Source organism: Rhinolophus hipposideros (genome assembly GCF_964194185.1).
Source record: "Rhinolophus hipposideros genome assembly, chromosome: 24".
Lineage (NCBI taxonomy): Eukaryota > Metazoa > Chordata > Mammalia > Chiroptera > Rhinolophidae > Rhinolophus > Rhinolophus hipposideros.
The window spans coordinates 33,954,899-33,967,557 of record NC_138070.1 but is presented as its reverse complement, the minus strand read 5'-3'; the positions used below and the strand labels follow the sequence as shown (position 1 = coordinate 33,967,557).

General features: G+C 45.1%; 1 protein-coding gene across 1 annotated transcript in view; it reads right to left on the bottom strand.

Annotated features, from left to right (window-relative positions):
* The window catches only part of GLB1L2 (galactosidase beta 1 like 2), a gene marked incomplete at its 5' end in the record, with an annotated part of 52,435 nt that extends 40,677 nt beyond the window's left edge, over positions 1-11,758 (bottom strand). Inside the window, one exon of the mRNA XM_081037172.1 lies at positions 11,673-11,758. Coding sequence (XP_080893298.1) covers positions 11,673-11,758 — 86 coding nt within the window. The remainder of the gene's footprint in view (positions 1-11,672) is intronic.
* Between the last annotated feature and the right edge of the window lie 901 nt (positions 11,759-12,659).

The following is a 12,659-nucleotide window of genomic DNA, read 5'->3' as shown; positions in this document are numbered from 1 at the left end:
CAGCACTGTCCCCCTGCTGGGTCCTTTTCCTACATACCAGCCAGCTTCACCTCTACCTACAATGCGAAGTTCTTCAGTGCAGAACATGAATTTGCACACCCTACACTGTAAAGCAGCCAGAGCCCTGCTATTAAAGGGACCATTTTTAATGGTATTTAGTGCAAGTCTGTGGCAGCTTGCTCTTGCTCCTCAGGAAGCTCACTTTCATCCTACCCAAATTCCTCCAAACCACACGTTATGGTCCCTATAAGGATTCCGACACAGAGTCTTCTCCACCTCCCTGCACACTCAAATAATTACAATCCAGTGTCATGAGTGCTGCTGTAAGGCATGCACAGAAATATGGCCAGGGCTGGCTTCATGGGCGAGTGACCCATGCAGTCAGTCACACAGGGCCCCACACCCAGAAGGCCCCCTTGCAAGGAGTAGTAAATACGCCATCCAGATCTCATGCACAATATAAGGAGTACAGGCAACAACATTGTACTACAATTATGTAATGTAATAAAAATCACTACAATGGCAATCATATTGCAATACACAATATACAAAGGAACACATTTTAAAATCATCCTACACATGATTTCAGACACTCTCCTGTCTCCATTCTAAAATTCTTCATAATTTTTTCAACAAGGGACCCACATTCTCATTGTGCACTGGGCCCCACAAATTAGGCAGCCAGGCCAACAACGGCAGACTACAGTGGTCGAAATACATCGGTAACTGTTGAATGAAGAAATTACCTAAATCACCCAGGTGCAGTCAGAGAAGACATCATACTGAAGATGACGTTCTCACTGGCTCTTGAAGGTAGGGAATATAAAAAAGCCGAGGAAATTTGTGGCAAAACCATAAAAAGTGAAAGACTATTTCTGTAATAGCAAGCCCATGGTCTACTCCAGCCCCCCCCTCACCCCCACCCCCGCCCCAGCAGCCTGGGTCTGTGCTCCCTCACACCAACTGCCTGCTGTTAGTCTGCACTGAGATCGATACAGAAATTGAGATACTTTTATAGCAATGAGACCAAGTTTATGTCTGTTGAAGCTAATCATAAAAAGCTGGGGCACGTATTTTGTATATCTTTTCATTTCCTTTTTTTCTAGGAATTTGTTTTTATTGTATTTTATAGAGTAACAGATGGGAAAATTTTTTTAGAAAAGAAGAAAAGTGATTCGTCACTACAGACAGAATAAGAAGTCCTTCTCTGGACAAGAAAGAATGGTCCGGCGTTGGGCAGTTGTGATCATAGAGATGGAAAGGCAAACATATTGACCAGTTCAATTTATCAGGCTTAGAAACCGAATGGAGGCAGATGTGGGAGAGACCAGAACCATGTGAAAAGCACTTCATCAACAGCCTTCCTAACACTTAACTGAAGTCAGCTATACTAGAGGTTTGGGTTTAGCCACAATAATTCTCAAAGCTGGCAGCATATTTGAATCACCTGAGAAACTTAAAACTAATCAATGCCCAGACTCCACCCCCTGACGAATCTCTGCAGGTGGGGCAGAGGTATTGTTGCTTTTCAAAAGTTCCTCCAAAGTTCCTAACAAGGAAGGATGAGAGCCACTGGCCTAGGAAGAGTATTGCAGGAGGGACTGGGGCAAATTTGGGGGCTCTGGATGCCAGAAACAGGAGCGGAGGATGCCAACAGGGGAGAAGGTGCCACAGACATCACTGACCACTTGGGAGTCTTATCGAGGGCCACTCATGGGCAAAGAGTATTATTTTTACTTATTCCTTACTCCTCGCAGCACCCAGGACTCAAAACTCATGCTGCTACTGCAGGACTACAGTTCGGCTATGTTGTACCTAAAATAGTCATTTGTGGATAACCTGGGAACATTATCACTTTTTTCTTTCCGTAAAAAGAAAAGTTCCATGTTCCAAGTAACTTATAAATAGTATGTCAGAACATAATTCTTCTAAAGGACGACCTTTGGAAGAAGGACCACCTTTGGGGAATTGAAAACAAAAACAATACGTTTTTGGAGGATGGAAGAAGAAGGTTTTATGACTCAGGAGGAAGATCTGGACATGAATCCTGGCCCTACGTCTAGGAGCACTGTAACCTTGGGTTAGAGGTACTAGCTTTGTGGGCATGAGTCTCCTTCCTCTGTAAAACAGGACTAATGCCTGCCCTGCCTGCTCACAAAGGCTGTCATGAGGGCCTGGTATAAATGAAATAGTCTGTGATGTGCTGCAAAGAGTCTTGTCACTATTGGAAATAAATTTATTTTAGCTTAGCATGCTTTGCGTATCAGAGAGAATAGCCTCGGGGTGCGGGAGTTTATGTCCCGCACCAATATGGAATAATCCCAATCTTTCCATTCTTTCTCGTTTAATTTAGCATCTAATTATATTTTCCAAGCTATGCTTTATGCCACGCCATCTTATTACAATTTCTAAAAGTTTACAATAGAAGGTCTGTCCCCTGCGATTCTGTGAGACCAACCCAGCCCCCTAGCCAGAGGTCTGCAAATTCCGGCTATGGACTAAATCAACCCTTCCTCCTGTCTTTCTGCCACATGCAAGCTAATGGTTCTCACATTTTTAAGTGGTTGGAAAAAAATCAAAAGAAATTTGATTTATTTTGTATCCAAAAGAAATTACATAAACTTCACATTTCAATATCCACAAATAGTTTCATTGGCATTCAGTTATGTGTTGTCTGTGGCTGCTTTGGGCACAGGGCAGCTGCTGTGATAGAGGCTACCATCATATGGTCTACAAAGCTGCAGACACTACCGTGTTTCCCCAAAATAAGCCCCAGTTAAGATCGTCAGCCAGACGGACGCATTTAGTACATTATGACGATGTTCCAGAAGAAGATGACATGACTATTGTGGGGACAGAGTCCCAGAGAGCAGTTTCCAGGATGTCAACCTCACGTGGAAAGGTGCTGGCTCAGTTATTAGATGGCCATCCGCTGTGGCTGGGTGGCCATCAGCTGTTACCAGTTAGCCATTAGCCATTAATATAACTGCTGTGACTACGCTAGGGGGTTGGTTGGTTGGTCGGCGGAGAAGCAGAGGGCAAATTGCGGATCATGTGGCTCCTGTTTTCTGTCTCCAACCCAGCCGCAAGCGAGAATACAGTGGTGTGACTCTAATATCTATGGCTCTGTGGGTGTTCCTTTTAGGCCTCACCATATCCTGCGATCTTGTGCAGGGAGCGAGAGCTGAGACCCTGCATTACAACTATATTTGAATAAATATAAATTGTTGTACATGAAAAAATAAGGCATCCCCTGAAAATACGCCCTAATGCATCTTTTGGAGCAATAATTAATATAAGATCCGGTCTTATTTTCGGGGAAATACGGGTATCTGGCCCTTTACAGGAAACCCTGCCATAAAGGATGAGGCCCCAGATACTAAAAGGAGGCCTCGTTTCTCCCACCTTAGCCACTACCTGGGCCTACTTCTAGCCACCCCTTTGTTCCGGCTCTTCCCACCTGACTCTTTCCTTTGGCTACAGTCTCCTGACTATTCTGGCTGTCGCATACCTCACACACAGGAGAGCTTGTCTCCCTTGGTTTTGGACATGTCTGCTCCAAAGAATGCACTCCACCTTCATGCTTCAGACTCACCTGACCACCCACCTCCCGCTCCCAGGCTCTCCTCTCAGGCACCCTACTATCCTCGCTTACCCCAGGCTAGAATGAGGAAGAATTGGATGGCAGATTCTTTTCTTAAAAACAAGGACATACTGACAGTCTGGTGGTGGTGAAAATACATACTTACACATTCTCTCTCTCTCCCCCACCCCCCACTCCCTACCCCATTGTTTTTAAAGACAGTAAGAATACAGTTGAGCAATCACTCCACCCGGTAGCAATCCTTATTTGTCTGGCCAGAACTTCAAAACACAATCTTCAATTCTTCACCAAGCTCACATCACTGAACCTAACTTTTGTTGACAAATGCTAGGAGCGCTTCCCCCTCCCCACCCGCTAAGTGTAAAGTGTCAACAGGGTTGAAGAAGACTCTCTCTGGCTCCCTCATTAAAACACAATCCCTGCTAGCAACACACAGTCCTTAATCTGTCCCCTGGTGAATAACTAATCATCAGGAAACTTCCATCCAGGTTTCCACCTCCAGATGTGATCTGTACCTGCAGAGAGTCTTCGTCTGGAGCTTGTTAGAAACTCAGGCCTCCCCTGAGACCTACTGACTGAGAATCTGCATTTTTAACCCCAAGGTTCAAATCTGAGAAGCACCAGTCTGTATCTCCTCCTTTGACATATGTATATATAGTCTCTTTCTGGATAGAGCTTCTCTTTGCAGTGTCTTTATATCCTATCATTTTCTAGATTTTTTAAAAACGATTTCCTCGCAGTGTTTATTAAGCAGCATGAAATTAACACTGCAAACAAAAGCTAGCTGTTATCAATGTCCAAGTTCTGGAGAATTCAACTGTTTCCTTTCTGGAAATTTTCTGATAGGTTACTAGATGAGTTTTTAATACATTAATAAAAGGGATGAATTCACTGAGAATTCAACTGAGGTTGATAATGCTGGATTGCTCCAAGGAATTCACTGTGAGAAAATGAGAAGATATATGTCAGAGCTTCATAAACAATAAAGTACCACTCAAAGGGGTAGTAATACTGAGAATGACCATTGGTACTAGCGCTCATAATATTAATAATAGCCTCCACAGTTTCCTGAGTAATTAACTCAGTAATAATAAACTAAAGGAAATATAAAGTGTGTGGTTAAATCAAGTCTGGGAGACTTTCCTTGCCAATTAGTTTGCTACCAAGGAGCTAACCAGATCCAGAGGAAGCTCTTGTTACTGTTGCTTTTCTAGTGAGCAATTCATTCATGATGAAAATTTTCTTGATGAGACCAGAGGTATCTGCCTTCTTTCTAGCTGGAGCTTATTATTAACACTTTCCTCTAGAATTTCTGTTGCCTTTGTATCTTTGATTCATAGTAGGATAAGTAACTTTCCAGTCCTAAAATAAACTGAACAGCAGGACCTGGTCACTGATGGGAACTGTCCTCAGGTTTGCTCTGCAGAACCATACTCTGTCCAGTCTACAGTGAGGTTCCTGGAAGAAGGCACACATGTCAGGATTTGTAAAGGGGCCTCACAAAATATAGCAAGACGTCACCATTCCTATCGCTACCATCCCTTTGGACAAGTATTACAGGTTGTGCAAGTTAGAGACACAATAGGTTGTAAAGAAAACATTAAGCACAGGACTTGGGTCCTGAGTTCCCTACAGTGAGGAATTGTCATCTAGTGGTGACTGGTGAGGGAGAAAGGGTAGAGGGATGAAGTCGTCTTACACTTTATATTCATCATTGTACTGGATGACGAGGACAAAGTATGCAGCGCAGGCTGCAGATTACCAAACATGGTCCAAAGTGCTGGATGGATGTGTTTGAGTGGAAAAGGGCAGATAAGCAGGTAACAAGCTTACAATCTCTATCATGTGGAATGGGCCCATGAATTGATTCTCAGCTTTCAGAGAGGCTCTTCCAGGGTAGCTGGGGTTGGAGAAGAGCCATATCCAGTCACCTATTTAAATGATCTCCTTGAATGAGGTGTGCTAATCAGGACAGGTCTGAGGGCATGCCAGAGGGCATCCCTATGTCACCTGTAAATCCTGCAAATATTGATCAGTAACTGGGGTAGTGATGGGACTGGGAAGCCGTACATGGGAGTCATAGCTGTCTCCTTCAGTCTTCTGTCCTACCACACACAGTCTGACCAGATTCAGAAAGGCCAATATCCACACAACCTAACATGGCAGAGATAGCATCATCCACTGCTGGAATATGTTGGCCTCCAGCAGCGACCAGACAACGCTCACATAGAAGATAGGTCCTTGCTGGTGCTGAGGGTCAGTTATTTTGGCATTATACATAATGAGTACGTACTTGTTAATCTGAGATGATAATTTACAAACGCAATTTCCAGGTACACTGTGACCGTACTAGGGCCACCCTAAACAAACGTTCAACTAAAGCTGGGTCCAGAGCATCACATTAAAGATGCTGATCAAGAAAACACTCATGTATCCAAGTGGTTATGCCAGAGACCATGAGATAGCAGATATGTTAAACTGCCTAAAAGACATCATTACACATAAAACATTTCCTCACTCGGGTCTGAAATACAAATTTCTATTCATCAGTCTCAGGACTCTGATGGGACTATAGGCTCCCACGAGGCCCAGTTTCCTTGGACATCCATTCCCCTGAAGTGTCCATTTGGGGATATTTCAGTCTTAACAGTCTGTATACTCCTCCCTCAGCAGGGGAGTTTGAGGGCCTAACTCCTCAGGCAGGTACCCTCAATGCCTCTACTCCAGAAAGGTGCCTCTTGGATCAATCCTTGAACCCAAGAATTTCAGCCCCAGGGAAATAAAACTCCGTCCCTGTGTCTGGCCCAGCTTCCTGGATGTGCTCCTTGGCTTGGGCCCAATGCTTTGGGCTCCTGCTTTGCTGGGAGAGACATTAAATATTTCCAAAGGGTTTGGGCCCTCTGTTCTAAAAGCAAGTATAATACAGTCATTTTGTAGAGATGCAAGTCATTGTGCAGGACTCTGCAATCTTAATAGCTCCATCCTTCCCTCTGAAAAGATTTCTAGGTAAGCCAGGAACTCACCTAGCACTTAGGCTTTCGCAAGTCAGGCCAAGTGGCTGCCTACATGACCCAGGGACATGCTGGTAGATCAGAGGGCAAAATTTTCTAAATACTGTAGGAAGTTTGTATGTGAATAAGCGTTTACTAGACCAAAACCTTGAGACCCAATTGTAAAAAAAATACAAAATCCTCATTAAAATGGACCAATTAACAACAATGAAAAGTGTCCTGATGTTCTGTGACACTGTATTTTCAGTTTGGGAAACGTTTTCCATTGATAGCATCATAAATGGAAAAGGTGTTGTATCTTGACCTAAAGAGAAGTGAAAGTCTGAGAGATAACCCAAAGGGCTGTACTGATAACAAGACTGATCTTAGAGAAGCGTGTAGAATCGGAATGAAATGATGTCATGAGAGCGGGGACAATATAAATATGTTTTTAAAAATTTAAACCTACCACATGGAACTTATCTACATAGATATATGAGAAAGGGGTTAGTGCTTATGAGACACAAAGAATCTATACACACACAAATTAGACAGAATTTTCCCCTCAGACTCAGGGAGCTCAGAACCTCCTTCATACTGATCCAATAGAAATAGAATGTGCTATTTTACTTACTTACTTTAAATGTCTATTGAGATTTAAAATGAGTATCTCATACGGTCAGCAATTCTACATATAGAAATATATCCAACAGATATTCATTGCAACTTTGCAGCAGTAAAAGGTGGCTAACAATTGATGCTTATCAATAAGGGAATGTTTAAATAAATTATGTACCAAATGGACAAATGGGGTCACATATATAGCTGTCTTCTTGTATATGCACAGAATTCCCCTGAGAGAAACCATTATCAATAATAACATCAGGTGAGGGGAGAGGGTGCCTAGGGGGCCAGGAGTAGGGGCATTATTTTCCCCTGTGTATTATTTAAATAATTCATTTTTTTCATATATTAGCTACTCATAAAATCAACTTTGTAGGAAAAACACATGTGTTATTGAAAGAAACCTCTCTATCTTGCTGAGTACAGAGGATACAGAGGCAATGAGTATCAACTAACATTAAAAATATCCCTGCACTTCTATCCTAGAATAAGTCCCACACAATGGAAACTTTTTCAATATGGCCTTTAACATCCAGAGCAACAGATTTAAGCAAAAGATAAAACTGAGTGGAGAGGAAGCAGCAAATATCCCCCCACCAAAAGAACTCTGTGGGTGAAGGAGGGGTAAAGGGGGGGAGAAGGCCTGGACTCGAGTCCTTTTCAGGTACTAAATGTTCTAAAAAGATCTCGCTAAGCTCCAGCATCTCCTGAATCCTCATCAGAAGACCATTCAAAGCAATATAATGGAATTCTGAGTCATTTCATCAAAGGTTCAGGGTTTATTTCACTTGCTACTTCCTTGACCTCAGGTGGAGAGTACTCTTTGGCCAACTTTCTGATACTTCTTGTGTCAAGGCAATGTAGGTCTTTGCCCCCAATCTCCTGGGTATCCCAGTCCCTTAATCACAAATACAGCGATAATATCCATGCCCTTGCTTTAAGACACCCTGGTCCCCTTCAGTTGCTGGCTAGCTTAGCAATGTAGGACTCCCAGAGCCAACTCTCTGTCCCCAGCACCTCTCCCTGACTGAGACGCTGCCTAACTAGCCGTGTTTCCCCATTTATGTCAGAGAGGTGACTACCTGCTGAAAGATACACTTCCCAGATGATGAAAACTTCACTGCTGGAAGATGAAAGCGACAGTGTTCAAAGAGTTTAAACATTCCAGGGAATATGACTCAGGCCTCAAGCCTAGTACAGTCCTAGAACAGGCGAAGCTCATAAAATCAATGACCTCACAGAAGCCCAGGAAGCGAGGCACAATTTGTCCACACAGCCTCGGAAAACAGGACTGGCCATGATCTTGATCAAAGAAAGTGACCTGGTCACGTTGCTAAGGTATCCCCCTTCACTCAGGAGAAGTGCAACAGGTTCCCCTCCTGGAATCCAGGTAATGCTAGCAAGAAGCCAGTGAAGACACAGCTGAGTGAAGAGAGGAACTTACTTTTTAGAAGGTATTATGCAGGCTGCCTATGTGGCAGCTTTCCTCTCTCCTGACTTTTGCCAGTTAAAATGTCAAGTATGAGATATGCAGAGTTAATTGAATTTTGTTCAGTGATGCATTTATAATAAGGAAAAAAATCATGAGTGGGAACCATGCCTTGATACTATCAAGCAGGCATTCTTATGCTGGAGTGGGAGGAGGAAAGAGAATGAGAGGTAACTGGCTCAAATACACGGTTCACTTTTATACACTTATCACAGACCACCAAGTAATATGCTAAGTGAAAAAAAGCTTACCCAAAACAGAGCACGTACTTTAGGATTACCTTTCTATAAAACACTAGAAAATGCAAACTAATATATGGTGGCAGAAAGCAAGAGATCAGTGTGCTTGGAGATGGGAGTGTGCTTGGAGCAGAGAGACACAGGAGGCTGCAAAGGGGCACAAGAAAATATCTGGGGCTGCTGGATACTTTCACTGTTAATTGTGGTGGTAGTTTCACAGGTGGATATATATGTCAAAACTTATCAAAATGTACATGGTAAACATGTGCAGTTTATCACATGACAGCTACATTGCAAGAAAGGTAATTTTTAAGAAAGACCATTGTTCAAGCTAAAAAAACAAAGGTTGAAATCTTCCTCAAAAGTCATCTTGGTCCCATTTCTTGGATATGATATAATCAAAGAGCTATGGTTGACCATCAACCGGAACAAGGTAAAATTTGTGGGGGAAAACAAAAGCTGAAGTCAAGCAGACCCCTCCTCCCACTCAAATATCTGCCTTCTGAAGTACGGAAAAAGCTGATCCTGACAGCTCAGCTCCACAGAGCTACCCGCTGAATAACCAATTCCCATGTGACTATATTCCACTGGCCTCATTCTCATTGCCAACAACAGCTGGGAGAAATAAGACATCTCACTCAGCTAATGACCCAGTCAAAGCTAGAGCAAGGCAGGAAGAGGATGCGACAATTAGTATGATCTACTCTGGCCTCCAGAGATAATCTGTCATGTCCAGCTCAGGCTGGACAGAAAGAATTGGGCAGAAAGTGCCCATGAATCAAAAAGTTGGCCAAAAGGCACATATTCTAAAAGACAACTTCAGAGATAGCTCTGAACTTGGTTCACAGCTTCTCTGGCCTCAGTCTTACCTGCTGAGAAAGAAGAGATAGCAAGAAAAACAATAGTGTCCTAAACACTTCAAACTATTGTCACAGCTATTCATTCTCCATTGTCATTCCCAGGCAACTCAATAAGCCACCACCCCGCCCCCAAAACTGACTACTACTGCAGTCACCCCACCCAGGTGGGAACACAGGTAACTCACCTGTGAGAAGCTCAGGCTTCTTCACAGCCAGACAGCTGTCTGACATCTCATCTTCTGTCCAACAAACACCCAGCCTCCTTCCTGCCCCTTTTCCTGTGGACTGTTAGGGTGTACTTACCTGGCACATTTCTAGCCCCTCAGTGCCAGCCCTCATAATGACCTGCCTGGGTCCCCTGCATGTACTGCATCCTTGACCACCAACAACGGGCAAACCACATGCTACTTGAACACCTCTGGCATTTTTCTCTGGGGTGTGGGTTTCTTGACACCCTGCTGTATGCCAGAGGCTCCTTCTGCCTCTGCTTTGAGTAATTCTTCTGGGGTTTGCATCAGCCTTGCACCAGGAGGAAAGCTAAGCATCCTACAAGAGCCAGGACCTGTCTTCGAAGATAAAAGGGTTAGAAATCATAGAAAAGATGAGAAAAAAAGTCTCAGGAACAACTGGGCAAACAAAATGCTTCTTCAGTTTTCTGGGCCCCAGAGTGTGAAGAGCAACATTTCCTTCTCCCCAAAAAGTATCATGACATCCTCACTACCACTGAAACAAAGAGAGGAAACATAGAAGACATGTGAAGTTTTGCAAGACTATAAATTGAAAGAGTTTCTGAATGTGTTCTTGGGCAGCAAAATATGTTCAGATATTTACCTCCACCAAAAACTTCCCTATCTCCCAGAGGAAGTTCAGAGAAACTAAGAAGAGGGATAGAGAAGAAGACAAGATGGAGCTGAGGGCTGGTGTACCTGCCCCAAATTCCAATGTCTCAGCCTCCAGCCTCTTCAACACTAACTTTCAGGGCCAAAGCATGTTACTGCTGGCCTACTTTCCCAGCAACACTGGAAGTTTTGAATATGGAAAGTGCCCGCATAGACCTGAAAGATAGTGTCAGGGCTGTAGAAACCTATAAATAGATACAGTTTAGGAAACTTCTGGGTTAGGGCACCCACATAGGCCATCAGTAAAGCATTCTATCACTAAAAGCAACCACTTGCCACAGATATTTTGTAAGGGGAGCTGGTGACTGGAGAATGGTGGGAAAGGGGTGAGAGAAGACTTATCAATCCTAGAAAGGAGCAAATAAATCCAGGGCCCAAGATCTTGGAGGACCCATGGGAAGCGTTCTCATGACTGTGCTGGGCAGGCGAAATCCACCAGAGCGGTGAGCACTGGAGCTCTGGCCTCTGCTGAATAGAGAAGCCTCCCAGCAGGTTTGGTAGGAAACGTGGAGATCTGGGAGAACAGCAGTAGGGGTTCTCCGACGAGGACCGAAGGCGGAGCAGTGACCAGGGACATCTGAGAGGCATCTGAAGGCTAGTTCTGCTGACCTTCCCAGAGGGCTGGGAGGATCCAAGAGAAAAGCAGAGCCCGGCGTCCTGGGCGCGGAGCGGGGAAGCCTTAGGGCATAGACGCCCAGGGACTGGGAGGGCAGCGCCCAGTGTCACCCGGAGGCCTGGATCTCCAGGCAGGACAAAGTTCCTGGAGGCGCAGAGGGACGCCGTGGTATCGGGGAGCTACAACACAAAGAAGAGGCTGGTGGGCTGATCCCCAGGGGAAGTCGGGATTCGCGGGTCGCGGCGCGCAGACTCGGGAGTCTGCCTCCCTGCTGCGAGGACTGCGGAGAGAACTGGGGACGCGGCGCGCGGGGCGTCTGCAGGCAGACAGGCGCCGGGAGGGCTCTCTCACCTGCGGAGCACGAGCACACTGAGGAGCACCAGCAGCAGGAGTCCGAACGCGCGGCAGGGCCTCCGCGGGATCTTCCACTTGGTCATCGCGCGTTAGCGCCGCTCGCAGGGACCCTGCTCCAAGCCCAGCGCGCACTCAGCCGCCCGGGGGAGCCTCGGCTCCGGGGAGCCTCGGCTCGGGGGGCGGGGCCGTGACTAGTCGCCGGGGCAACCAGGCCCCGCCCGCCCCGCACCCCGTGCTCATTGGCTGCGGCTCTGCGGGGACTCGGGGAGCAGAGGCGGACGCTCGCCTGAGCCAGGCTGGTGGCTCCCGAGTGTGCTCAGCCCCGCTGGGGATGTCTCGGTCCCCCAGCCTTCCTCCTGCCAATCTCGAATGGTGCGCGAAGGTTTCAGAAGCTACTTTCTTAGACGTGACGTGCAAACAGGTTCAGAAATACTGCGCACGTGTTGCCCAGTCTTGGCACACTGGTGGAAAGTGCACCGTGCTCCATCAGGGATCTTCTAAAGCCCCCTGCAAAGCCAACACAATCTTTTAAAACCCCATTGTGAAGAGAAAACTTCTGAAGTAATGACTTATCCTGTGAAAAAACAGAACACTGGAGAATTTCTTTTAGACATACATTATGGTTTAATGTGATTCACGTTTGAATATCGTTGAGGGAGAGGGATTGCTCAGGGGGAAGCACCAAAATACTTTCTGTGGAAAAACTCCACATAAAATTCTCACGTTTTAGGATAAGACAGAAAGATTGCCTTCTTTTTGGTTTTGTTTTCTTTTTGTTCTTGTTTTTTTTTTTTTTTTAAAGTTTATTGGGGTGACATTGTTAGTAAAGTTACATAGATTTCAGGTGTACAATTCTGTATTACATCATTTATAAATCCCATTGTGTGTTCAACACCCAGAGTCAGTTCTCCTTCCATCACCTTATATTTGATCCCCTTTACCTTCATCTACCACTGCCTTCCCCCCAACCCTTTGATAACCCCT